We start from the raw sequence: 27837 nt of genomic DNA on the forward strand, positions 1-27837 counted from the left end.
GTTTTCAGGGAAAATATGAAATTGTCCAAACTTTTGAACGGTAGTGTAAGTAAGTAATATAACTTAATAAAAAAGAATATTTTACGGTCTAGATTTTAGTGACAAAGTAGTCTAACCCACAAGCCAAATATAGTGTTACAGTGGAATGTTGGACCATTCTTGAAAAGACAAAAACTTTCTTTTTCAAAAGGGTGAGTTTTCACTGCAAACATAAAATTGCCTGCCCAAACTTTTGAACGCTAGTGTATGACCACATTTGGATTTCAATAAAAACTTATTGATCAATTTCTACAATATTTCTGCACAATAGAATGGAAAACTTTTGCAGAATTTCCTTGGGTGGATTATAAGGACAACTATAACTACTTACTTTCCTGGATGCTTTGTATGCAACTGTGGTGAATGGCGAGTCTGCAGTGGGTGTTAATTAGTGTAATGAGCTGAGAAACACAAACCACCACCAGCAGCAGCAGCAGCAGCAGCAGCAGCAGCTCCTCGTCCCGGAGATCCGCGGCGCTCAGAAGGAAACAGGACGCAGCTGCAGCGCCGCAGTTCGCGGTCAAACCCACAACTGAGACAGTGTTTTTTTTTTTCTTTTCCTCTGACTCCTCCACACCGAGACCTGCTGCCTGTTGCACACTTGGTCCGTGTTGTTTCTGGAGTCATGGCTGCCATCAAGGCTTTGGAGCAGTGGTGTAAACTGCAGTGTGACGGTTACCGAGATGTTTCCATCACCAACATGACGACCTCGTTCAGGAACGGACTGGCTTTTTGCGCGCTTATACACAAATACAGACCGGACCTGATGTGAGTATTTAAAGCGGGTAAAATCTGGTGAGATTCTGCTGGTGTTTGGTGAAGAAATTAAACAGAATATGCGACCGAGCTGATCCAACCCGTGCAACATTTGTGTTTCTGATTTCTTGTAGTTTCTGCTTTAACTTTGGGAAAGTGGGTCAAATTCTGCTCTAGTTAAACTAAAAATTTCACAAATAAGTGATACACTGATTTCTTGTTTTTTTTGTCTTTGATGCTTGATATTAACCTTAAAGTGCTTTTATTCATATTTATTTTTGTTTAAATCTCCTAATCTTAACATACAGTCATTTAGAGTGTTAAATCTTCTATTAAGAATATTTTTTCTAAGGAGATCCATCATATATAAGATATATAATGCCTTAAAAATGTTACTTTTTAATATTTTTTTGTATTCCTCTGGGAGTTTTTTTTCCCTCACCCTGCATATCTAACTTCTCCTCTCTCCTCATTGTATTTACTAGAGACTATGACTCACTCCGACAAGAGGATGTGTTCGAGAACAACATGCTGGTAAGATGTGTGTCAAGCTGTTCAACATTTTGTCTCACTGAGAGGAGCAGATATACTCGAGCTGCAAAATCTGATGCAGCATAAAACATCCACTTCATTAACCCCGGATACATGATGGCACACACACATACACACACACACTCACTGTATTTGTTCTTGCTTTGGCATTTATGCAGCAGATTAGTTAAATATTTAACTGTTTCAAAAGCCTAATGCTAATTTCCACTCCGACTTTCTCGAACCACTCTGTCCTTATTTTGTTAACCCCTGTGTGAGTCAGGACCTCTCCATTATTTAGTCGTCTACCATCTCCCCGGCTTCCTGTGACCTGCAGGGTGCTACAGTATGCACTCTGTATGACTTCTGTGTTGTCTTGGATGATCCAGCGACTAACCTGAGCCCACTGGGAGAGGCTCTCTATCCATTTTGAATGAGGCTTGCTGTCATCTGGCACTCGATCCTACATGATGACAGTTCACTTGATGTATACTTTCTTGAGTGCAAGAAGAACAGATTTGTTGCCAGTGAACGGTGTGTTTGATCATGTTGTGATCAGCTGCTGAAGATGCTCCCAGCGCTGAAACATGAGAGCTGCAGTAACTCACACTCTTCTATATTTCATGAATAGTGTCACGTTTCTTACAGGTGGTTATTTCAGGAGTTGTGTGCATTTGTAGCCGAAAAAAATCAGCAAAATAGATCTTCAGATTCTTTATGTTTTGCGCTTTCCTTTTATATCAGCACATTTGGTATTCAGAAGGAGCTTTTATTTAAATTTAATGAGCGTGTCCAGGCTTATCCTAAACAATGCCCTGATATCCTGCTCCCTCCATCCTCTTTCTTATCCCTACGAGCTCACAGGAACTGTGCTGTTCATTATACAGCCTTTTTCAGACCTCCCTGGGCTGTGGCACAGAATACTGCTGGTCTATTTAAAGTAAATTGTATTGTTTGACATGTTTACACATGCTGCAGTTGTAGGAGTTGGTATGCCCAGTGAATACTTTGTTTTCATGTGGTTAAAAAATGCCTTGGATCTGCTTTCTTTGTTGACAAGAAATGTGATTAAACTTGCTGGGGCTTTTTTCTTCTCCTTCAAGGCTTTTCAGGTGGCAGAGGAAAAGTTGGGGATCCCAGCGTTGCTAGATGCAGAAGACATGGTGGCTTTACGGATCCCAGACAGGCTGAGCATTCTTACCTACGTCTCCCAGTACTACAACTACTTCAAAGGACGGCCTCCCAGTGAGAACATCTCTGCTTCAAAAACAGCTCTCGTACCTTTATAGACAAGCTTGGGCTGTTCAATTCAAAGCTTTTTCTTACATGTTTCTCTCTCAAGCACAGGCTGAGGTGTGTTGTTTCTTTCTTGTGCAGCACTGTGGTTGTTTGACACTAATGGTGTTTTACTTGTCCTCAGTGGGAGGTGTGAAAAGGCCAGCAGAGGGCTCCAAGGAGGAGCCATCAGAGAAGAAAAATCTCCCAGTTGTCGCCAAAACCTTTGTGTCCAAAACCGCCATTGAGAATTGTTTACCTTCCATTCGCACAGCGCAGACCTCACCCAAGCTGGCCAGAGCTGCTGCTCAGGTCAGTACGGATGTCGGACAACACGTCATCAGGCAGTGTTTACAATACATACATACGTATATTCCTGTAGGTTAAGTATATATCAACCTTCAGAACCCTTAAACCCTCTAACTGGTTTGACAGGCATGTCATCTTTACGAAAATTCCATATTTTTTTAGGCCCTCATGCTGTGAAAACAATAAGAATAATCCGATTTTCAGCTTTCTGACAGTCCTTGAACTACTCATCTGTGGCACGCTTTTCTATCAAAGATACTTAAAAGCTTTAAATCATGACATTTTATCAAAATCATTTTATTGTACATGTTTCATTGAAAATTTGCCACAGTTTTAAACAGATTGTATAAAAAGCAAGGACGCTATTAGTGGGGACTTTTAATTTCAATGACTTTTAGCTGAACTGCACAGTACAGATAGTAGTAGAAGATTAAAATGTAGGTAGTAAATAACCACTAATTTCCTGGTACTGGTAGCATGTGTTGGCATTTTGATAAATCTTGCACATGTTGATTCCAAGTTTTTTTTTTTTTTCAATTGTTTTGTAAAAATAATCAAAGAAATTCAACTTTCATTTTTAAGATTTTTGTAAATATACCTTTTTTTCACTGCACATTAGACATTTTTGACTTCCAGCCATGGTTGTGCTGTTTCCATAGAGGTGCAGACTTTATAATGCACTGAAAAATGAACCTATTGTGAATAAAAAATGTGGCAGTAAGTTGTTAGCTCCCTTTTGCTTTTCATTTACAGAAGGTGGTTTTGACAGAGAACACCAACAAAAACGGGACTCTCAATAGCAAATGCGTTGCATGCAAGAGCCACGTTCATCTGGTCCAGAGGCACTTTGTCGAAGGCAAACTCTATCACAGAAGCTGTTTCAAGTACAAAATTAATCAATATTAATTACTACCACTATTTTTATGTACTGTGGATTATTCCGTTAATCACTTCATGTTAATAAACTTCCCCACCAGATGCAACGAGTGCTCCAGCGTGCTTCATGCAGGAAGCTACAAACCTGGGAAGAATCCAGACACCTTCATCTGTAACGCCCACCAGAACAATTTCAAGCCTTCAACCTCGGAGGCCGCGATCAAAAACGGGCCAGCTGTACCCAACAGCGCCAGCCAGACCCAGCCTGCACCGCGCCCCTCGTTGCTGCTGTCGGCTTCACCGAGCATCATTCTGAAGCCAATCTGCCCGCCTCCACCTTCCCAGTCCTGGACGGCCTCAGCACAGAGGACGCAGGCGGCCCGGCAGAAGTTTTTCCAGGCTGCCCCGCAAGTTCCAGATGCCTCAACCGGTAACAGGAAGGAGCCTATAAGTATTTCAGGAAGGTCAAAGGTCGCAGCGAGTGTTGATGATGAGAAGAGCCGGGCCAGAGGGGTGATTGGAAAGAAATTGGCGGAGGAAAACTGCAACAATAACAACAAGCGCCCATTCACCATCCGATCAGCGGAGAGACGGTGAGCCCGCATACAATCTGTGCCCATGAATAGGCTGTCATTTGCAGTATCTGAATATTTCTAGTCGTTCCCTCTCTGTGTGCAGCTGATGGTGAGGAGCTTTCTCTCTCTGCAGGTTTGGTGATGAGCCAAGTTCAGCCGACAGCCCTGGTCTGAGAAAGGATAAATGCAGCCAAGGCCCAGCAGGAAACTGGGGAGGACAGGCCTCCACCAGCCAGACAAACAATAAGGAATCGCCATGTCTAAAGGCCATCAACAAAGACAACACAAGGCCAACAACTGTACACAAAACCGCCAAAGGCAAGCGCTCCTAAATTCATTTCACTTGTTCTTGATCCATTATTTGACATCTAGCCAGCATCCACTGCACCTCCCCTCCTATTCTCTGTCTGTCTCACACATTCATAGAAAACAAAGCCCTTTTGTCATTTTTTGCCCTATTTATACAGCCGGTGCATCCAGCATGCTGTTAGCTGACATTTTAATTTCTGTCTCACACTAATGAACTTTCATAGTTGAATTGTCATTCTCTTGGGATGGGCGTGCATGTGCGGGGTGTCAGAGGGGTTGTAGACAGAAACACAATCACTGGAAGTTTAATTGTGAAGGGTATTCAGACAGTTTTATATTTAGCGATGATGGAAGCTCTTTTTTTTCTTTTTTACATAAAAAGTAACCAAAATTAACCATATAAAAACTGAACATTACTCCAACCTGTTGTGGAAATCAGGCTCTCTAATACAGATGTGGATGTGAGGATGAGTCACTTCAGTTCATTGTTGTGAGTGATAATGAAACCCATAGCTGTGCTTATTATCAGCTGTTCAGGTGAGTGTGACAAGGAAGAGTCAAGGGAGTCTTTTGTTTGTTGATTACATGAGCCTGCATGTCATTGTTAAAGCAGATAAACAGCAGTACACTAACTTCACACTTGTCTTGACATTAGGAATAATTTCAGCACTTGTTTAACATGAGAGAAAAAGTCTAAGACTAAGTCATTATGCTTTTATTTCGAGCTAAAATAATTAGCAAACTGACCAAGTTGTTTAACTGAGTAACAATTAGCACCGGTTTTTAAAGTTTGCAGTTCTTTGTCAAGCAAAAGTGTCAAACATTTGATATAATGTGAGGATTTACTGCTTTCCTCAAGACATTGACAGACATCATCTTGGGTTCTTGGAACTTAAGAAACACTGTAAAATAAAATAAAATAAATAAATAAAATGATTAAAAAAGCAATAAAGATTTGGTAAGTGTTCCAGAAAAAATACCTTCAAAATGGTAGAATATTGTAGCATTCAAAAACTGTAAAAGACAAAAATGAAATAAAATAAAATTAATTAATTTAAAAAGTAAATGAAGATAATGGCAAAGACATTTTAAAAAAACCTATGCAATATCAATTAAAATATTATTTATTGTTATTTAATCCTTCATTTTTAATATATGTAAAATAAAAATAATTTTAAGAAGTTAATATAGTACAACAGGGTCATTTTGCTGTCAGACACTGAAACTACTACCCAATCTATTCTGTGAAAACACAGATTTTGATGTGGATGTAATTTACAGTTGTGGTCTGTATTTTTATTTTTTTTTACTGTTATCAGGTAGATTCATTTTTTTCCTGTGATTTTACTACATATTGTCTGTATGTCAAGGGAGCAGGCAAAATCTGTAAAATAAAGTAAAATTGTTCCCAAAGAAAATGATAGTCATGCTGTTAATATTTAAATTTTTTACAGTATGCACTTTTTTCTTTCTTAAAAACATTAACAAATGAACTGACAATCAATGTAATCTAACTGCAGCTCTAACTATATTTTCGTTCATCTTTCACTCCTATTTTTCTGTCTGTTTTTCTGCAGATCCAGTCTACCGCGAGTGGCAAACAAAACTCAAACCTGTGAGAACTGAGCTTGGACTAAAGTAAGTATGCTCAGCTATTTTAATAATGACTATTGCTCAATAACTTTCTCTCTTCACTGGAAGTAGAAAGGTCACACAAGTGGCCAAAAATTGCCTTCAAAGATTCTCCGTTGCACAACTCTGAGCTTATTCACTCTCCTGAATGCAGAATCAAGGAGCTGCGGCGAAACTTTTCCTACTCTAACACTAGATTTTCTCATTTCTAACCCCTGCTGATGATTTCACCACTGCCTTCATCACCTTTTAATATTAGAAAATATAAGGTGAGGCCTTTTCTTTATATATTTTCATTCTTACCCAGACTAATGGTGCATTCCATCTGTGTGAGATAAATGATTTACTTTTAACACCATCTTAAAGGGTTCATTTCATTGTTTGTTCACTTGTAGAGATGCTGAACCTGAAGCTTTCACTGAGCAGCATACACCTGGATTCATGCCCTCGACTCCCTCTAGCGTTTCTGTCAGTACAACAAGGCCTTCCTTGGCTCCAACACCTGCAGGACCTTTAGTTAACTTAGCGGTGTTTAATGCTGCATGCTTTACAGAAGACCGTCCAGGGAAAGCTGCACGTGGTTCCGACAGAAGAGGTGAGACACATCTTTACATTATTGTAAAAGACATTTGTCGGTCAGCATAGTACATATTATTATTCGAGGTTTGGATATCAAAAAAAAAAACATGTTTGCACAATTAGCTTTGGCCTGGGAGGTGCATCGTTATAAAGTTTAGTGCTTGAAACTGCACTTTTAATTTGTCTTGGCAATTCAAAATACTGTTGTTGTCAGCTATAGAGACAATGTGTGATTCTTCATATTTAAATCACAGCACAGTTATGTTAATAGCAGCACTAAGTGATTAAATCAAATACAAAATCTGAATAGTGTCTAGCCTCATCGACTTCTACTAATACTTTATAAAAGCTGTTTACATGATTGATTCTACAGCTGCTGGCAACTCTGAAACGATGTTTTAGTGAAAAATGGAAGGTTAGCATTTGCATGTATATGCATTAGTGATGCTAAACATAAAGTACAGCTGAGCTAATAGAATGTGTTTTTTTTCACTCCACCAAGGAACGCAGCAGTTATGTGACAACTGGCATTGGTTTGTCTGTCTGTCTCTCTGTTAGCAACATTACCCAAAAACGGATGAATGGATTTAGATGAAATTTTCAGGGAAGGTCAGAAATGACACAAGGACTAAGTGATTCGATTTTGGCAGTGATGCAGCTTATAGTTTGGATCCACAGATTTGCTAAACATTTCTGTATCATTGTGAGATAGCAACACGACGTCATTGTAACTATGACAACAAGTGAACACTACGTCAGCTGCCTGCTGATGATCACATACTTGCGGTCATACTACAAATAGGCCGTTGTGGACCACAAAGTTTTTAAAGATTTCATCTGTCGGAAATCATAGAAAGACTGAGGAGCCTTGGCGGAGTGCTGGCTCTCTGAGTGCTTTCCTTGTTTTAGTCTTGTAGTTATTCAGTCATAGCCCAGGTTTTGGAAAGTGTTACATTTTGACCCAGTAATGCTGCTACGTGAGAAGTCCAAGATTCACTGAAATAATTGCAGTTCATTCTGAGGGAAATATGAATGTCTGTAACAAACTGAATGGAGATCCCTTCAAAAGTTGACATATTTCACTCAAAACAATGAGTGTGAACCTTATGACAGCATAGGAGAAAACAGTGAATCACTAGTCGATAGGATTCATCCTCTGGGAACCATGAATGTCTGTGCAAAAACTGACCCATCAAAATTCGTTGAGGTCATGGACTTTGTGATTAAACTTGAGAAGTAAATGGAGATAAACGTCTTGCAGATTAAACCCTTATGTGTAGTTTTTTTCTTATGTGCTACATAAGAAGTCCAGGGATCACCTCAACAATCGCAGTTCATCCTGAAGGGAACATGAGGGTCTGTACCAAACTTTTTGGCATTCCTTCCAAAAGTTGTTGAAGCATTTCACTCAAAACCATTAGTGTGAACCCTAATAGCAGCGTAGGAGGGAATGGTCAATTGATCACCAAAGTCAATATGATAAGAAGTCCAAGGATCACACAAACAACTACAGTTCATTTTGAAGGGAACATGAGGCTCTGTACCAAATTCCATTGCAATCCCAACAAAATTTATTGACCCTTTTTTGTCATGTTAGTGTAGGAGGAAGTAGTGAATGATTACTAAAGTTGATAGGATTCATCCTCTGGGGACGATGAATGTCAAAGTAGACCAATCGAAAGTTGCTGAAGTCGTGGACTTTGTTATTTAATTTGAGAAATAAACAGAGAAAATTGTGTTGCAGATTGAACCTCTTGAGCTGCAGATCTGCATCATGTAAAGCCTCCTGTCCTTATTTTAGGTTTTAAACATGGGAGTCGCTCGCCTGTTAAATCCCCACCCAGACCGCCAGCTCTGGAATCTATTAGCTCTCCGACGACTGCTCCTGCCAATTACGGAAATCCATCAGGTTGGTTCCCACCTTTTTTTTCCTTCTAATTTTCAAACATGTCATCAAAGCCACACATACATGGCTTCAACCATCTTGTTGATTTCATATGAGCAGTCATATTTTTTTAAAAACTGAAAATAAACCAGGTGAAGTCATATGTGACAATGCTTTTCTGAAAAGCTGCCATGAAAGGACTATCTAATCCTATTTTATCTACCTCTTAGCTGCTAAAAAGGGAAAGTATTTGTCACCCACCAACGCCTCCAGGACTGAAATGAGGTCACCCTCTGTAAGTTCCCTCCATTAAGTCTCTTAAGAGATTAATTAACAGCTCTCCAAATATGCTTTCATTACATTCCCAGTAAGAAAAATGAATGACCTTCTTTACATTAAAGTGGCCAAAGTCAGAATTTTCAAATTAAAATAATTTTTACTTGACTTTGTTTTACATCAGGTGAAGTCTTATCATATTCCAGCGGAGCAGATCGAAAGGGAGCTGAATGATATTGAGACAAACTTGGCTCAGTTGGAGAAGGAGGGCGTGGAACTGGAAAAGAAGCTGCGCAGCTGCGAGGAAGGTACTTTTTTTTTCTCAACAACTCACCATTTCCTCTCACTTCATCCTCTTCCTTGTTTAGACATTCAGGTATAACTGAATGTCGACATATCGCAAACAAATGAAATTTCGAAAAACTCTCCTAAACCACTTTCAGTAGACATATGTATGACATAAACCTACTCAACTGAGCTCCTCAGGAGACCCTGCAGCACTTTTGCATATACTCTACAAATGCACCTGAGAATTACACTGAACTATATCCAATAATTACCTGGAAAAGTTCACGTTTCTCTGTCCATTACCACAATCCCTCTGTGTTCAGTGTGTATCATATGGGTCGTTCCAGAATTGGAGGACATTTGGGCTTCAAAATTTTAGAAAAATAAACCTTTTTTACAATTTTCTGCTACATATTCATCAGTAATAGGTAATAAACTATCAAAGGCATGATTGGCTCAGCTTACACATCAATGGTACCATTTTTATTCCATGTTTTATTTGTTGTTTGCCAACTTTAATCTACTCACAGTAACAGGGTTGCTAATCCTTGCTAATATTAACTTTTTCTCAGGGGTAGAAGCTAGACATTTAGCTGTTACTGCTGAGCAAGAGGACAAACGTACTGATGGAAAAAAGTAAAGAAAGAAGTAAAAATGAATTTGTCTTATCCTGATAATATGCAGAACAGGGTGGCAAGAGGTAGAATGAGACATTCAATCAAGGCTCTCAGTGTTATAAAAATATGAAAAACAGAAGAGAAGACATAGCTTTCCTCTACCCATTCTTTTGGAAAACTGTTTAATGATGTTAATTCCAGTGTATCATTTAATTCACTGTTTTCTTCTTCTTCTACCAGCTAAAAAGTTTATGCTAACATGTTGTGGGACACACGTTCCATGCATATTAATTATTATTTCAAATGTTATGTTTATTTAAAAAATGTTCCCACAATTACAAGAGATATCAATAAAAAAAAACCAAAAAGGGAGATTTAAATTACATTTTAACAGTTTTATTTGAGATTCAATTTGGTCATCAGGGGGTGGGACAAGAGAAAAATGGTATTTTAGTGGGAACTCCAGACTTATTTTGTATTTTTTTAAAAATCTTTTCAAACATTTTTTTTCTCCTAGTTAGGACAAGTACACCAACAACTGCATGTTTTAGCATTTTGTACATGGATTATTTGAAATTTGATGTGTGGGACGTAAAATGTCCTCCAATTCTGGAATGACACTTATATCTTCCTGTTGCTTCCTCAATCATTTCTTTTAGCTTTTAAACGTCGTTATCGGTGAAGTTAGTCCTCATAGCAATGCTAAGAGACAAAGCTGGTAAACCTCATGATCCAGAGGAGGGTTAACTGGACCCATGCACATAGACCCTGAGGCAAAATGTGTCAATCCAGTGGTCAATTTTTGCACTCTTGCAATGAAAAACCTCCATCACCAAATCTGATATTTTATGGACTTTGTGCTGAATCCCTCTGCTGCGTCAGTGTCCTGGTTACTTCACACATTCACTCGCCATCAGAGGTTTGTGTGTGTGTGTATGTGTGTGTGCGGGAGAATTACCTGCCATTTCTATTACTGTTTCTGCAGCCAAATGAGGTGAGAGGCACAGCCGGCCCACAGGGATGTTGCGTCTCCTTTGAGGCAGTAGGAGCAGGGGGCCTGATTGCTTTGCTCAAGGTCAACATGACTCAGGCGTAGTAATATATATTCTGGTCGATTGCTTAAATTTTTTCATTTTTTTTCTTGCCTACACGCCACCCAGGAAGCCTGAGCATGTAGTCGCTTGGCCAGAATTTGACATCAATTGCACACCAACCTAGGAGATCATCTGCTTCTCAACTGGAATTTGTCGGCGTAAAAAAAAAAAAAAAAAAAAAAAAAAAAGGCCCTGGCACCATGCTTTTTCTGGTGATGGCAGGATGTGGGCTGCTTTGTCTGCCTCTGTCCAGCTTAATCTGTATATGTGTTTTGATTGATTGGCCACTAATTGGGATTGGCAAATGTTCACCCTGAAATCGATTGATCCACCTACTCGGATTTTCCAGTCTGACTTGGTGAAGCTGAAAATGCGAGCTGTGTTTCAGTTTGAATCACAACACTGCAGACGACTGATCACTAAACTGTTTATATGTATCACCGAGGATGCTAAAACTTTCCTGTAGTTTGGATATTTGAGGACTATTGGAGTGCAAAATATATCTTTTCTTGTACACATGCATGAATAAAATGAAGCTAATCCCTACTAGGTTTTTGCTTACATGAAGACAAATCGGCACTTCATTCATGAATTTATTCTCTCTGCATGTTAAAACTCACATATCAAGAGAACATTTTATAGCATTTTTTTTAAAAAATGGCAGCACTGGGGCTTTTGTTTTTAATGTGATGCTCCAGCTAACATTTTCATTATCCATTATTCTGCTGATATTTTTATTTTTTCTTTAAAACGTGAGCAAATTATGAGAAAGGCTCATTATAATTACTCACAGCTAAAGGTGACGTGAATAAAAAAAAAACAACTTTATTTTGTGTGACCAACAGTCTTAAACCCCAAAGCGAGAACTTGCTAAAGTGATTATCGGCATTGCCACGGATGGTTTAATTTGTAATTTCCTATTTTAAATGAAGTGAGTTTTAAGTGAATTGAGTGTAACGTAAAATATTTGGCAAAATAAAGGGATGCTGCGTTCTGTTCGGCGGTTCAGGCAGCAGAAGAGGTGACTAACGCTAAGTATACAGTGAATAAGGAACAGGCTTGTTGTAACATCCTGTTCTGTGGCGTATGATATCATTCTGACGTTAAATTTAAAGATTCTGATTTAGAACTACCACCAGTCTGGGCTCCATTTTAGGATTGTTGGCTGCAATGTTGCCTCTTAATAAAGGCCTTGACATAGTCCCAGGAGGTGAGTCACCCGCCATCTTAATAAACCTCCAACCTCTCAACAAAACCTCTCAACCAGCTTCCTACAGCAGCCAAATTATCTTAAAAACCTAATTTGCACTTAATGTTATTATTGTGCAAATAACGCAGTCTTAATAAAACAAATGGGTTTATCTGGTGGAAATAGAATGAGCCATGGTTGTGGATGAGGGGCGGCGTCTTCACTGTTACAATATATTAAGAAATTATATTAAAATATTAACATGATGTAAAACATCTTTTTATTTATATATATATTCTGCACTTTGCTCTTGCACTGTATCATTAGAGCACAGAGCCAAAGTTGTCTTTGAATGTTGCTGTCGGAACACTTTCTGAGCTTAATTTATCCCTGCAGGATTTCATTTACTCACAAGTCAGAAACATTTAGTGGAGTTGTGCTGAACCATACCAGCCACCCGGAGCACATAATAAGATTTCAAAGAAACTTCCACAGTCTGTACAGCACATTGTGCTTTGCTTAACACTTTAAAATGGGCTGATTGATTAAATACACACACGTCAGCGATCACACATTACTGCATGACCCTTACGGAAGATTAACACACTTTATCTCTTGTAGTAATGTATTGTGTGGTACTAACCTATTTCCAGAGGGTGAGGCGGACATACTGATGGACCCACTGATGGTCGACTGGTTTAACCTCATTCGAAAGAAGCAGATGTACATAAGGAAGGAATCTGAACTCGTTTACATGTGAGTACTGCTTGTTTTATAGCTTATAACGTGAAAGCAGGTGTATATTGAGAAATTCTGCTGCATTGTTGGCTCTTTATTTTGGTTGTCATTGCATATCTCAGAGCTTTCCACCACAATCTGTTTTACTTTTTTGCAGCAAAAGCTCTTTTTATGCTTTTAATTACATAAAGCAATTCCAAAGCTTAACTATTTCCTGTGAATGAAGCTTGTATCATTTATATCATTACTATACACTTACATTTATTTGCATTAAGCAAACCAAATATATTTATTCAAGATTGTTTTCAAGATAGATATCATATGCATAGAACAATAGCCTTACTTTTTTAAAAAAAAACAAAAACAAAACAACAACATGTTTTTAATGGGTGTATATCTCAGAGCCAGGACTCAGGAGCTGGAGCAGCAGCAGCCAGGTGTGGAGGGGGAACTTCGCAGGCTGTTGGAGAAACCAGGTAAGAGATCTCAGACTCTCTGCTCACCAACACTTGTGTTACTTCCTCTTTTTCTGTCAGCATCTAAGTTTGACAACTTGCAGATCATTTAAAGTCCAGAGAGGAGCAACAGCGAGAGAAGAAGCTGATGCAGAGGCTGATGGAGATTGTGGACGGCAGAAATGCGATCGTGGAGGGTCTGGATGAGGATAGGCGGAGGTAACACAATCCAACTTTGACGTGATGTTTATTAAAATCCATATAAAGATGCATAACTAGAGTTTTTTTCTTTTCTTTGGTCCATTTCAGGGAAGTTGAAGAGGACTTGGAGTTGAATAAAATGATGCAGAATCTTGGTAAGCATTGCACATAATACATCTCTGCTAGATTTGTCTTTCTAATTTGAGTGCAATGTCTAATATGTTGTATTTTTTGGGGGGGAAACAGGAGTGAAGAAATCCAAAAATAAAAGGAAAACTTCCATCTCAAAACTGTTCAGGCGAAGGAGTAAAAGACGAGTTGAATGATCCTCAAGGGATTTTTTTTAAAACTAAATTGTCGTAATTTTTACTGTATTAATATTCACTTTGAACATTTAAGGTTTTTATATTTGACTACTACAGTATTTCTGCAGTTTGCTACTGAGAAGGCAAAGGACAAGATGTCAAGTTAGGAAGAATGATGGATGAAATCATTTATTGCTGCAAAATTCTAATCTAAATGTTGAGTTGAGGTGTTGTTTTTGGTCAAAGAATCACTTGGTTGGTTTGTTAAATTGAGTGTAAAATTTCTTCATAGGTTATGAGTCACACTTTGTTTTTTTTCTCAGGTGTTTCACTGTTTAAAAAGAAATTTTCCCACTTTAGTCCACAGAAATCTCACTATTATCAATAACTGTTGTTATGTACAGACACTATATATTTATGGAATGATTAGAATAAGGTATCATATTAATAGTTTTAGCAATATATAATGCAAAATTGATGCCAGGTTTGATTAATCAGCTATCAATATGTTTAAATAATGGAGAGGACACTGGCTGTTCCACATGCAAATAAAGAATGAGGATTCTAAGTGTGTAATCCCTCAACAGTCTTGATCCAAAATGAAATTATTTCAGTATTTATTTAATAATGGATTTTAACAAATTTCCTGCAAGGATATTAGTCGAGAGCCTTGACAATTAGGTTGGAATGGAGTGTAGAAAATGGAAGAGCCACACATGTTGCAGACTCGTCTCTCACACTGTACTGTAGGTGGCAGCCTGGGTATGCTGTATCACCAGGCAACAACTTGGAAATCCAATTTGCCACAGTACAGACAGTTAATTTCTTTGCTAATTTTATAAATGGTGCAAAAATGTTCGGCTTTGCTGATGCAATAATGTTATGTGAAAGAGGATTAGGTAGAGCGGTAGCTTATGGATGGGGACGGCTTATAAACTATAGGTTGTATTGAGCTCTTTATCTTCAAACCTGGTTTAATTAAACATTACTCTTTACTAATATCTGCATCAGAATTGCTCCCTACCTGAGCTATTAAAGTGTTCAAATGACGCGTGGAGCCGCTGGTGTGTGAAAATGCCATTCGCAGTGTTTGGACTGTGATGTTGCATCTTTAGAGGTGTTTAATGGTATGTGCTTCTTCGCTATTTATAGTATTTTAAAACTTGAAAATCAGTTGTCCAATAAATCCTTTGAAGATTAGAGCATATGAGAGGGTGAATTACTTCCTTAATAACAGCTTCCTTTGGCACACATCTCTCTATTTAACCAGCGCTTTTTTTTTTCTCCACTCCACTTCCTAAGCTTCACCAATGACTATTGATTCCACAACTCAAGACATGGCTTTCAGTAAGAAACCAACAACGCTCCTTTTGCATCAACAGCGATCACATCAACGTTTAATAAAGCTTTTTAAAAGACGGCATCAAGATAACTCGGTGGCGTCGATATATATTTCGCAGCTACTTACAAACTACACATCCCTCATTTTGAGATGCATGAAATTGTGATCATGAACTTGGAACACAATCTTTCTAGCTGAGCAGAGTTGGAGATGGTATTGGTACAAAATGCCACGCGTGATGTGGGTGACAGTCGAGACTGAATGTGTGATATTAGAGTTAATTAAAGCTTTGCGCCCCATCTACTGCAAATGCTTGCACTTCTGCAATTAAGAATCAAAGGCGAGGGCTTAGTGTCAGGGGGGTGTCTAATACATGGTTTTAACAGGAATGGGACCTGATTTGCCAAGCTCCTAGCGACAAGCATTAACAACAGCCTCAAATTAGAGGGACATTAATATTCATAAGTAAAACAATTCATCCTGTGAATGTGTGATGAAATGGAATCCTCTGAGGTGAGCTCTTGTGTCCAGGCTGCCATCGTTCATTAAAATATGCCATTACCCATGAAGTGCTTAATCTTTATGAAAGGGTGGTAAAATCAGTTTGAACTGCTCTGACAGAAAAGGTGGTAATTGTAATATTGTTCGGCACCTTACATTATGTTAATCCTGTACATTTTTGAAAACGCGATGGTGTCAAACAGCATGGGTTTAGAGGAAAAAATGTGCAACCATCTTTGCTTAAAATGCACACTGAAATTAGTGTGTTTTTCTATTAATAAGGCATGAGTGCTTTGTGATGTTTTAGGTTAGCCGCCTCTTGCAACACAATCTAAATTCTGTGTGTGTGTGTGTGTGTGTGTGTGTGTGTGTGTGTGTGTGTGTGTGTGTTTCGTCTTATTCCACTCCCTGCCAGAGTCTCTGCCACTAGCCTGTAATTATGATCCTCGAGGTAATTTTATCAGGCTCATTAGCTCTGATGAGTAAACGAGAAGCGTGCCTCTAATTTATTGGCCATTCAGGCTGGAGACTTAATTCTCATCAGAGAGATCATAATATTTGTATAGAGAGAAAGATATACAGTACACATATATGTATTTCCACGGCTCCTAGACCGACACTGAGGCCAAGACTTTGTGACTTTAAATCCATAATTACACTCATAACAGAAAGTCTGATTGGATAATTGGCCATGTGCTAAAATTATTTCCACAGATGTCATTGTGATGAGCAGAGGCGCCCAACATTGTCTCTTTTTGATTCAGGCATGATTTCAAATGAAAGCTAGTGTTTGCATTCTAGCGAGTCTTGTGAGTTTATCTTCCTGCACAAAATTAGATTCTCACACCTCTGCAAACAAAATTGCATTGTTTTGTTCCCTGTTCAATAGAGATTATCCATTTTCTGTGTCGGAGAATGTGTTAAGGGAGCGGTGTAAATATGCTCACAATTTTCAGTGTGTAGAAATTTGCATTGAGGGGAAATTATGCATGCTGGCTAGTGGAAATGAAATGTATAAAGTGCATGACTGGTAGACTTGACAAGTGCAGCTTTCATCCATCTCAAATGAATAATTTTCACTTCCCTTAAACATCCTTAATCCAACCATGTTATCAGCAGGCATGCAGGATTCTGCCAGACTTTCTCCTTAACGGCACAGCAACTTTCAACTTGCCAGAGATTCTGCACTGCAGTTGCTTACCACATGGTCTTAGGGACTCACTCTTATCCTTTCCTGCTGGTTTTGTGGATCAGTAAAATTCCTTCAAAACACAATATATACATAACGCAAGTCTTAATAGATAGCAGAATGTCTCACTCTACCCTCCTCTGTGCTGCCTCAGAGGTCGACTTAATGCACTGTATTTTACCTCTGATTCACATTGGCAGAGAACTCAGAGGATGGCGTCTAAAAAAACCTATTTGCTCAGTGGCCCTTTGTCCTCTATTTCAAATTTCAGTGACAGACCCTTCCATGCTCATATAATGTGGTTTGGAAATTCCTATGGCCGTAAAGGGATAGAGGAGGATATTCATGGTAAATTACTCATTTACAGCCCAGCATTCAGCGTTTGTGTTATTTTTCGGGACATTTGCTTGTCTTCTTTACTGAAATACACACTTATGATGATACTGTATTGTGGGAAATAATCCCAATCCCTTTTAATTTATGTATTGTAACATGTTCTTCAAAATGCTACTGACAATAAACAATGAAATGTGTAATTGGTGTTTATGCTGTTAATCCGTGTGATAGCCTCTAATATGAAGGGTTACCTGGCTATTTTCAATATCCACTTTCTCAGAAGCCTCAGTTTGCGATAAGAATATTAACCTCATCAATTTCAGGTAACTTTCAACGCTTTAACATCTTGTCTTAAAGACCTACGTGTTAGCAGGAGTCTCAGCCTTGGCATTTAGTGACATTTTAAGCCTTTTAACAGAATCCAGACAGGGATTTGCCGTTTCCACCAAAGGAAAATAATTTATATCCCCCTTTCTGAGAAACTGTGGGTAGAGGGATTAAATGCACCAGAGAGATTTGTATGTGGTGCAAGTAAAACAATATTGTGACTCAGTTAATACATTTCCTACCATCCACTTTCATGCTTTGAGGAAGTCGGGAGTTGTTACTCATCGAGGCGAAGTTGGCTTTGATGCTTTTCTTGTTCAATGTTCTCATTTTCGGGGCTTTTAAGCGTGCGGGTCATAGCGATGACAGCACCTGAACTCCTCTTAAAACTGTGCCATGAGACAACGCGTGGAAGCATCTGAGTCAAGTCCGACCAAGACCAATTATTTTGCAGTCCCTCAAAACCCCTGCAAAATGTTTTCACCCCACCTCGAATTACATTTAGAACATAATGATGTCATGTGCGCAAGAAAGGAAGAGAAAAAACACATCTCTGAATGACAGTTTGCAACACAAAAGGTCTTTTCTGTGTGTTGGATGGGTTGTGGACTGTGTGTCTGCCAGTGTGTGTGATGGCTGCTGTGTAGTGGAGACATGCAGGGCTCTGTTCTCTCTGTGGGCAGGCAGCTTTGATGCACTGCCTCTCTTATCTCATGCCTGGCAAGGTTAATGAAGTGGTGGCACTTTTGGAGGAAGTAGAAATGGGATGAGTAGCAAAGACCAGAGGAAGCTTGGAGATGAAACGTCCTGCTCTTAGCGGCTGTAAGTGGCAATTTTGGTGAATTACATAGACAATAAGAAAGGGGGTTGTCATCCTCTTAAACACAACAGTCGTCTGAATGGGGAATGGTTGATTGCATCTCTTTCAGCCGGGTTCATATGAAATTACATTAACATTTAGGCATCGCTTGTAACTTGATCTGTCAAACGTCTCCCCTTATAAGGACGTGTTAGTGCTCCCTAACAACATTTAAATCAGTTTTTGTTCCCGGATTGTGCTCTTGTGTTGCGCACACACACACAAAAGACAATTTTAGCACCTTAAAACCTAGACTTGTGAAATGCTAAACAGAGGAGCGTCAGATCATTCTTCATTTGAATCAGGGCGAGCTCATATGGTTTGCAGCAGGGTGTAGTCTGATCCGGGCCTTTTGAAGACTTCTGAAAACCCGCTGTGCCTTTGTCAGTGGCAACAAGTCCCACTTAAGTGACAGAGTTGGCTTATTTTATTTGTAAAGTGGCTTGGAAGTTGGCTCACGGTTGCAGCTTAAACAAAGGACCGAAATGCCAACCTAATATAAATATAATAACAGCTGATGTACTGCTAATGCTCTGTATTCCTTAGCTTTTTGGTTTTAATATTCCAATTCCCTTTGCATCTATAAGAGCTAATAGGTAAACAGTCCTGAATGGAAGAAATGAAGCAGGTCTACATGCCAATGAATTAGCATATAGATGAGTTCATCTCATACAAATAGTGCTCTTTTGCCCAGAACTCCCTGTGCTGAGCAAAGATCATGTATGTAAAGTATGCATGCAGAAAATGTAAATTAATCCATTTCAATCATCATTCAATCTAATAAGATTTTTTTTCCCCCTCCGTCCCTTCTCTCATTTGTCCCTCGTTGCTCAAATGTCCAGAAATATTGAGAGGGCGGTCAAACTGTTCCCCCGAAGCAGCTTAATTGTTTAACAGAATAAAAAAAGAAGTTGAGAAAAAAAAGAAAACAACATACAAACAAAAACATGGCAGACGTGAAACTGATGTCAATTACAAATAAGGATCATTGCTTGTGGATCAGACAATGACTGAAAGCAGTTTTGCATAAATATAAGCACCTCAGTGTTTTGCCGAAATCACACAATGCTTTGATTTTCCAAAGCAGAGATTCCATAAAAGGGATGCCATTGACCGTATGTTTTGTATTTGATCCTCATTATTGTAATTCCATAAACAAACACCGCCTCTGTGAAACATAACTATTTGTTGCATAGCTCTTGTTAATATGCTAAAAGAAGCTTACAGAATTGGGTCAGCTAATTAAGCAATTAGCTTATTTCAGCTCTGTGGTCAGGCTCTTACTAATCTATGGCATTGTGAGCCCAGATCTGGCAAAAACCGAGAGGCTTGTGTGTGTCAGTGTCTCCCGGCCCGTCTGACAAAGGATCATGTTTGAAGCCATCCTTCCCCTTCAGCAGAAAAGGCACAAGACTTGTCTGTGTTCACTAATGCTCACGTTTCTCATGCAAATCCTCCGGAATTGAAAGGTTTATTTATTGTCTAGTTAAGATATTGAGACATTTATGTAGTGTTGTTGGAGTGTTTGCTCTCTGCATTTGGAGCTGTGTTAACACACATGAAATCCCAGACAGATTAGAGTTTGATAGCATTAAAGCCATGATGAATGTTGGTGGCTTTTGCACCACGTGGTTTCGCAGCAGGCTTCTGACGAGGGGTGAAGTTAGGCAGTGTGACAGCGGAGCGGTAAATATATCGCCGGTGTAGTTTTTAATGAAACTAACTTTTTTTGTGAGCCAGGCTGTAGAATGGCTACTGTGAGCCATCTTAGCTTCTCTGACTGTATTTTAAAAATGGGGGTTGATGTTTGAGATTTTTCTGTTATCCAGATTGAAGCAAGCAACAAAATGTTATGTCTTTAATTGCAATTTAAAAGCACATTGTTCAGTTCTGTGAGTTTTATAGTTTATACACAGATCCTAACATGATAACAGACAAACGTAAGTAAATGTTTGTAGGGTTATTGTGTTTGGTGCCACAAATCTTGCCTGCAATACATGTATTTATTACAATATTGTTTATTCTGTACTGCCAATTTATACAAATCTTTGCTGCAGTTCCAATGTGCAGAAAGTTGCACATAACTCATATTTCTGTTTCAGCGCCTTTGCAATCACAGATTTTTTTTGGCCTTTCGACAGCAACAGAAACAAAAATTTAGCTTAGTTCGCAACCAGCAGATACTGAAGATTCGTCTAGATTTGTGTCGTCTTTGTAAAAGCAAATCAGATCTTTTTTAGCTCTGTTTTTGGTCTCCACCAATATCTGAAATATTTGAAACAGCTGGCTTATGTGGATTTGTAGGTTGTTGACAGTGCAGAGAGTGAACAAACCCACCAAAGTTGGGTTTGGAGCTGAGGGAAACTACAGAACAGCAGTAATTATCTGTATTTTTGTAAGTATGAGCATGGTGCAATGTTAAACGAATTGATTCTAACAGTTTTGAAGCTTGTAAATGAGAGTTTCAGTTGATTTCTAGCCCTAAAACCCTAACCCCCTACCTAACCCTAGCCCGACACACTTCAAAACAACATGTCGGTCTAACTATAAAAGTAACACCCGCTCTTCATGACTGCCATCTGAGCTGCCGAATGAATGATAATTTTGTCATTTACTATAGTTAAAAGGTTGTGTTGCTCTAGGAGTGTGGTATATTTTTAAACTGTAGTATGCTAATAGCGTTTTGATGAGAGAAATCTGAGTGAGAAGTGTACCTAATTGAAGGAAAAGGCTTGAAATGCATTGTTAACGGGTCAGAGAGACACCACTTACGGTCATGATGATGATATGCAAGGTGTGGAAATGCATTTCCAATCTCCCTGGCTTGAGCCCATCAGTTTCCATTCAGAAGTGTGTGCACTTGTTCATTAAGCTTATGCATATCATCAACTGGTGCACTCATTCTATCAGGCAGATATGGCAGGGATAAAACGATGTGAAGGATGGAAATTCAAACAACCATTCTCATTTGCAAAGGTCATTAAAGCCTGGCATACATTAGAAAATCTGCTAATTATGAAATGGCTTAACTCCACATTCAGTGGGATTATGTCTGCTCATTTAGAATATGTTGATCCCCTCCCTTACTCGCCACAAGACAGTTGATGTATGGGACTTGTGGCACAGAACTCATGTTCCCAGTGCTTGTCGGTCATCTTAACCGACTGTAAGAAGTCCATAAAAGTGGCCGTCTTGTACTGAATGAGTATCGACGCCACATGACGGGTTTTAGGGCTGCTGGGAAAATTTGTGATGATATTTGGCTCAGCCGCTCGTCATTTTTATTTTAAATGAAAGGGTTTTTTAGACAAATAGTGATGATGATTAAAACCTTTAAGCTGCCTCTACCATCAGTTTTTCTACCTGCAACATGAAGTCGAGTGCAGAGTTTTCAATCGTCAGTCTAAATACAGAGTAATACACAGTAATGAGCAGTTCTAATCTGCTTTTTGAATATCAAAAACAAGCACTGTGAGGCAAGCCAGAGAATCAAAAAAATCAAAAAATACAACTTTTATGTGACTTTGTATGTAATGCGTCAATCTCCAGTAAGAATTAGTTACTGAGTTTCTAGAAATGATGCAGGAAGAGAAATAATAAGGAAAGTAAACACATTTGATTAATGTGAATTTCAAAATAAGATCGCAGACAGTGCAATCAACATGTTCAACATCTTAATTGCCCCCAGTTTAAGTCATGTTAGTGACGATAGATTGCATTAAAAAATATCTGCACATGATACTTTGTAGTTATAGTCTGGCACCTCACACTTCTGAGCTCAGTGTCAGCTGGTAGTTTCCAGAAATATTCCCTAAAATATATTAGAATTGTAGAAAAAGCTTTTCAAAAGTTGTTCATAAAAAGACATATACATTTGCATGACTCTGAAAATCAAAAGTTTAGTTGAAATAAGACGATTTTGATTGTTTTTTTAAGATAAATGCAAGTATTCTTCCCAGTTTATATATTATTGTATATGTTCAAATAATCAGATTATTAGTTTTTCAGTCATCATATATGTGAAAGGTGATTGTTTACTGTCTTTTCAGTATAGTGGAAACTTCACCGTCACATCACATTTGCAGGTTATTTAATTTAAACTTACCTGAGCTGAACTGACACAAGATACGTGTACAAAGCAATGGTTATTTAATTAAACTATCTTCTAAAGAAGCTAATATGTTTACAGAAACTTTTTCATCCTGTACATTATTTGGTTAAATAATGAATATGTTTGTTTTTGTTCCAAAAGTGAGGATTTACTTCTTGTTGCACAATATTTCATTAGGATGTACTTCTCCAAGTGCCAAACACATTTTCTATCCTTTATCTCTGACTTGCATCGGAAGCAGTTCAGACTCTGCACTACTGACAGTGTAATTCACAGTTAACCTAAGAACTTACCTCTAATAATGCTTGTTACGATCCCGTAATTGACTGAAGATCCTCTCGGAGAATTTACTTTAGAAGATTGTGCATGACTTGGATGCACACTTGGTCACAGGCAGCACCTTCCAAAATAGCCTCCACATTGCAGGCTTTGTTGGATCAAATCACTATGAATTTGGTCTGTTTAATAATCCAATTGCCAATTAAGACAGGCGGCACTGCTTAGATCTATAAAAGGTTAATAAGCCTCAGCTGCAGTGTGTTTCTCCTGGGTAAATGTCACTTAGACATAGGCCACCATGGGTCAAGATCTCCCTCCAGATCTAAATTTAATCACATAGCATTGCCTGGCCCCGTCCTCACCCTCATTAGTCCTTGGCTTGTGCAGGAGTATGATCTGCCCTGTTTTAGCCCTGGCACTCTCCTTCCAGCCTCCGATCCTGACCCGAGCTGCATCCTCATGGACGCTAAACTCAAAGCAGAGATCAAGTCGAACAGCTCAGTAGATCTTCCAGTAGATTTGCATGACATGTGGGTCTGCAGGAGTGTCCTACGCCGGGGTGGGGGGGGTTATGAAATGTGTCCGTACCATCATATGGTGCGATCTGTTGGCTGAGCTGTCACCTGATGCAGGCCTGTGCCACCTGTCGGCCTGCCCCAGATAATGGCAGAATGACCAGAGTGATTCAAGCAGCCGTCTCATCTTAATTATCTCCTCAGAGTTTAATTAACTAGCTCATCTATTGGCCAAAAGGAGAAAAAAAAAAGAAAAGCAGGCTTGAATCACTTCACCGAGACAGAACGGATCATCATAAGATTATTGTTTTGTTTAAAGCTGCTCAAACGCACGAGGTGCATCATGACGAATAAATCCTAAGAGGCTGCGTATGATTAGAATGGATACATTTCCATATTGTTTGTGGGAGTACCGGAGGGAAGGCGCTGTCATACGCTCCGTGTGAGTGTTATGAATGTGTCCCTTATTTTAATACTGTATGCTGAAAAGATGTCATGGTGTAAGGAGTCCATATGGAAAAGAATGCAAAATCATTTAGTTCTGAATGTTAATACGAATTACGCACAAAATGGGTAATAATTCTTCTGCCCTACAGAAATGATTAACATAATTCTGATAAATAGGCAGATGGCAGAATGTGTGAATTGAGGTAGATTTATCTTAATTAATATCTTGAACCTACTTGGAGAAAGGTAAATGGCTCCACCGGGGCCAGAGATGTTCCTCTGTCTTGTGTGTGTATCTTTCTCATGGCCTGACATGTAGTAGTGGCCTGAGGATATTAAGTTGCTCTCCAGGTATGCATCAAACCCAGGCAGCCTGCTGATAATGAACATATACCCCGGCAAGCAAGCAAGCAAAGACACACACACACATGCACATATATACACACACACACACCCTCCACTTTTACAGCACACAAAAAAAAACCCCACTTTAACCATTTTTTTTCTCTTCTCTCAGCTGCGACCAGCTATATGTGGCTAACATTCATCATCATTTCCCTGCGACCACATTATTGTGGGCTTAAATTTCTTGCTTTATTGCCGGTGTCGAATAAAGTGTGAATTTCTTTTACTCATCACAAATTAAGGCAATTAAAATGTTAATTATTACAAGTAGAAAAGGGACAAAGGAATTCAAATAAATTGATGTATTGACGTTTTTTAATTAATTCATTTGGGTTCCTACTGTGTTGGATAATTATGCTTAAGTGTTTAATTACATATTTTGATGGGATCCTCAATTACTCTGGCTTAATAAAATATCATTAGCCTGTCTCTCAGGTTCTAAGCTGCGGAGACATACAGTAATAGTTGGTGTATTTAAATAAAATATTACATTACAGGCTGGTTGGGATATGTGGCAGGTCTCCAGTCCTCAATCTCCACTAAATCTCTGTTAACCTGGAAGCCACTCCTCACATCAAAGTTTGACACGGCGGCAAACAAACAGTGTTAAATTTACATATTAATTAGTGTCAGGCTATCAGCACGGGTGATGAATTTCAAATGTGTGGCCCTTTTGCTGTGGCCCTTCACTGAAGCTTTGCAGTGATCCACAGCCACAGTGCCGCCTTGCGGGAGGCTCAGCGCTCAGCCCGGCAGAACAATGAGAAATTACCTAGACCCAAAGGCCAACAGAACCCTCCCCATCGCAGACGTGATAGGTTTTATTACTTGGCGAGTGTAAATATTCAATATCCTTTCACTGACTGTGTGTCTTACAAATCAATTTGCAGTGTCACAACATCAACTGCAAAATATGCAAAGCGCAGATAAGTACCTAGTTGTCACCCATCCAGTGTTGCTCAGTCAACCTCCTCTGTCAGGAAGCACATAAGGAACGATAGCTGCCATCTGGTTGCTGTATGAAATTATCTTGTTTAAGTCCTCTAAAGGTTATTGCAGTTATGCAAGTGATCCGTCACTTTTCCAGCTCAGTGTTACAGAGCACCGAACACATTTTCGCTCTGTATTCTGTAGGCTTTACCACTTCAACATGTATTTTTTTTCTCCTTTTCATGTGTTTTACATCTTCTTGTAAAGAACAAGGATCTTTGGCAATGGCTCAGAGGCAAGATCCTATAATTAGAACACAGTTCAGTTGGTTAGCAGGTAATTTACCTTTAGGGGAGAAGTCTAATTATTGTCTTTGAAAAGCTAATTTAGCGTCAAACACTTCAGGTGTCTTTTCCCCTCTCTTCAGCAAAGGGAAAGGTATCCTGGAGCACTGAGGGCCCGAGCCATCTCCGCTTTTACTGCTTTCTGTTTACATGGCTTATTCTTAAAGAAGAAATCAGCCGCAACAAAAGCAGCGTTAAACAGCTCTCTCCTTTTGTTTGCTTCGGCAGGTGTGAAGGCACCACTCCTTGACCCGCTGATAAATGCTCTTAGCAGGCAGACCTGATTTCTGGCAGATGGTGTTTGTGAGTGACACTGGTTCCCAGCAGAAGCAGGCCCAGGGAAACGATCACAGTCGAGTCTCTGTAGGGCGAACCAGCCTGGTTACCTGACGGCATATGCTCTGCTGTGGCCTACACCTGCTGAAGGATGGCGTTTACACCACGGTCCCTGGACTCCACCTCCGACGAAGGTTGTTAATCACAGCTCACCACTCATTCGGGTGCTTTTAAAACAAGAAAATAACTGAACGGCAGGGAGGGGGAGTTCCTTACTTGAACGCAGTGTTGTTTGTGAGTCAGAGAGGAGATGATGGCGTCTGTTGGTACGTTTATTAGAGCATTTAGGAGGCTCTGAAAGCTGTTATTCTAAAAAGGAATAAAGAATACGCACGTTTGACAGTTTAGCAACTCAGTACTACAATATTCACTCAATTCTGTATGAAATGTGATTTTTTTTAACAAGTTTTGCTGCATGATAACACAGACAAAGCGACAAAATTAAGTCAAAAATAAGCAGCAGATGGTAGGGTACATTAGAAGTTCATCTGATGTTGGTACAAAACAGTAAAATTTGTTGATTTCTTGTATACAAACTGCAAAAATTACACAATAGTGCATATTATAAAGGTATTTTCTTTGGATTTAGGCCAACTAAATGATGGTGGGTTAGTTTTCAGTGAATTCAAACTAAATTTCTTTCCTACTCTTGCCTACTAAAATTTATATTTCCAATTAATCATGTAACTCCAAAGACCTTCCCATTAGGTCCACCCGAAACAAATCTTTTGATGCACATGTATTGGAAATTTCATTTTCCGGCACTAATTGGCCCATAGCATTCCAATTAGGCACCTCTTATATGTTTACATTATTTTTGAATAATAAATGCATCCAATTTATCCATGTATATATTTAAATGTAAAGCTACAGCCACTTTCTTTTTCATTCTTTTTTTTTTTCTTTATCCCCCCCTCTGGCTCTGAGACTGTTTATTCCACACTGTGCTATATTCCAGCCACACCAGCAGGGACTGAAGGACAACAGTGTCCACAGCCACGGGGATCAGTAACAGGTCCGCTGCTGAAATATGTGCAAAGTGTCAATAGTCTGGAGCCCCTCTGTCCAACTGGAAGCCATTGAGCTGCTAAAATAGAACTGGTGATTAGGACGCAGTCACCCCAGTCAGTGCCAATTCAGATGTCTTAGCAACCCTGGGCACGGCAGTTTGATCTTCCTTGCTGTCATTGATTCACAAGGCTTCCAGCTGGAGCAAAGATCCCCATTGAAGCGTGAGATAGAAACCTCTCCATCTTGGCACATCTTGGCTGGCTCAATCCCCTGCAGGCCATTAGGGATAGAATATGTTGTTTTCTATTTTTTTTTTCTCTCTCTCCCCTCCAGAAGAAAAATACAGTCTGTCTTCATGCTATAACAGCCATTACTTAATTGTGCCGGATTTTCCGAGCAGAGTGTTGCTTTAATTAAGCAGCTAATTGCAATGTAGCTCTTGATTAGCTTTGGGGGATGGGAATGTTCAGACAGCCTGATATGTTGTGCACACTTCAGAATCATTTACAGAAATTGAAGCTAATTTCGCTCTCTGTCTATTGCTGCATTAATTTAATTTGGGTTGCTTTTAGCTCATTAACACTTCTAATTAATACGTTGACATCACTATTAAGATGTCTCTTTGAAACTGGTGTCTCCTGATAATCAGGATGGAGGAGAGGCTGACGGATGGAGTGAGGAACTGACTGGGGAAAACGCAGAAAACTCTGTCAGACTGAAAGGGGAGGAAGACACCGTGCTCATTTATAAGCCCTTAATACTGTATCATAGTGGACACTAATAGGAGACTGTGGCAGGTGACTAAATTGGAAATGAAAGCAACGCTGATTGTTTTAAAATTTGATTGGGGTTACTCTGCTTGTGTGTGTGTGCGTGTGTGTGTGTGTGTGTGTGTGTGTGTGTGTGTGTGTGTGTGTGTGCGATGCTCTGGGGAGTTGGGGGCGGAGGTGCGTCAGGGCCAGATGCCATACACAGC

At 39.3% G+C, this 27837-nt stretch overlaps 1 protein-coding gene across 2 annotated transcripts; it reads left to right on the forward strand.

Moving 5' to 3' along the window:
• The first annotated feature begins 485 nt into the window (after nucleotides 1-485).
• On the forward strand, nucleotides 486-27721 carry micall2a (mical-like 2a). 2 transcript variants are annotated; one of them, XM_035958083.2, is made up of 17 exons: nucleotides 486-807; nucleotides 1281-1329; nucleotides 2430-2571; nucleotides 2747-2913; nucleotides 3664-3794; nucleotides 3888-4379; nucleotides 4495-4679; nucleotides 6248-6308; nucleotides 6698-6897; nucleotides 8683-8790; nucleotides 8997-9061; nucleotides 9227-9350; nucleotides 12884-12986; nucleotides 13371-13444; nucleotides 13528-13642; nucleotides 13733-13779; nucleotides 25743-27721. In XM_035958083.2, the coding sequence occupies exons 1-17, from the start codon at nucleotides 665-667 to the stop codon at nucleotides 25796-25798; spliced, it is 2262 nt and encodes a 753-aa protein (XP_035813976.2). In that variant the 5' UTR covers nucleotides 486-664; the 3' UTR covers nucleotides 25799-27721. The 2 variants fall into 2 exon arrangements, with proteins under 2 accessions (XP_035813976.2, XP_023147898.2); XM_023292130.3 differs by lacking the exon at nucleotides 25743-27721 and adding an exon at nucleotides 13871-15131 and having other exon boundaries at nucleotides 487-807.
• The last annotated feature ends 116 nt before the right edge of the window (nucleotides 27722-27837 follow it).

The sequence above is a fragment of the Amphiprion ocellaris genome, chromosome 19 (genome assembly GCF_022539595.1).
Source record: "Amphiprion ocellaris isolate individual 3 ecotype Okinawa chromosome 19, ASM2253959v1, whole genome shotgun sequence".
NCBI lineage: Eukaryota > Metazoa > Chordata > Actinopteri > Pomacentridae > Amphiprion > Amphiprion ocellaris.

Bases quoted from the DNA above. Each gene is read 5' to 3' on its own strand.
- micall2a (XM_023292130.3), top strand. From the start codon at position 665: ATGGCTGCCATCAAGGCTTTGGAGCAGTGGTGTAAACTGCAGTGTGAC. The intron at 1,330-2,429 runs GTAAGATGTGTG...TTCTCCTTCAAG, and splicing joins TGTTCGAGAACAACATGCTG to GCTTTTCAGGTGGCAGAGGA. The intron at 4,380-4,494 runs GTGAGCCCGCAT...CTCTCTCTGCAG, and splicing joins ATCCGATCAGCGGAGAGACG to GTTTGGTGATGAGCCAAGTT.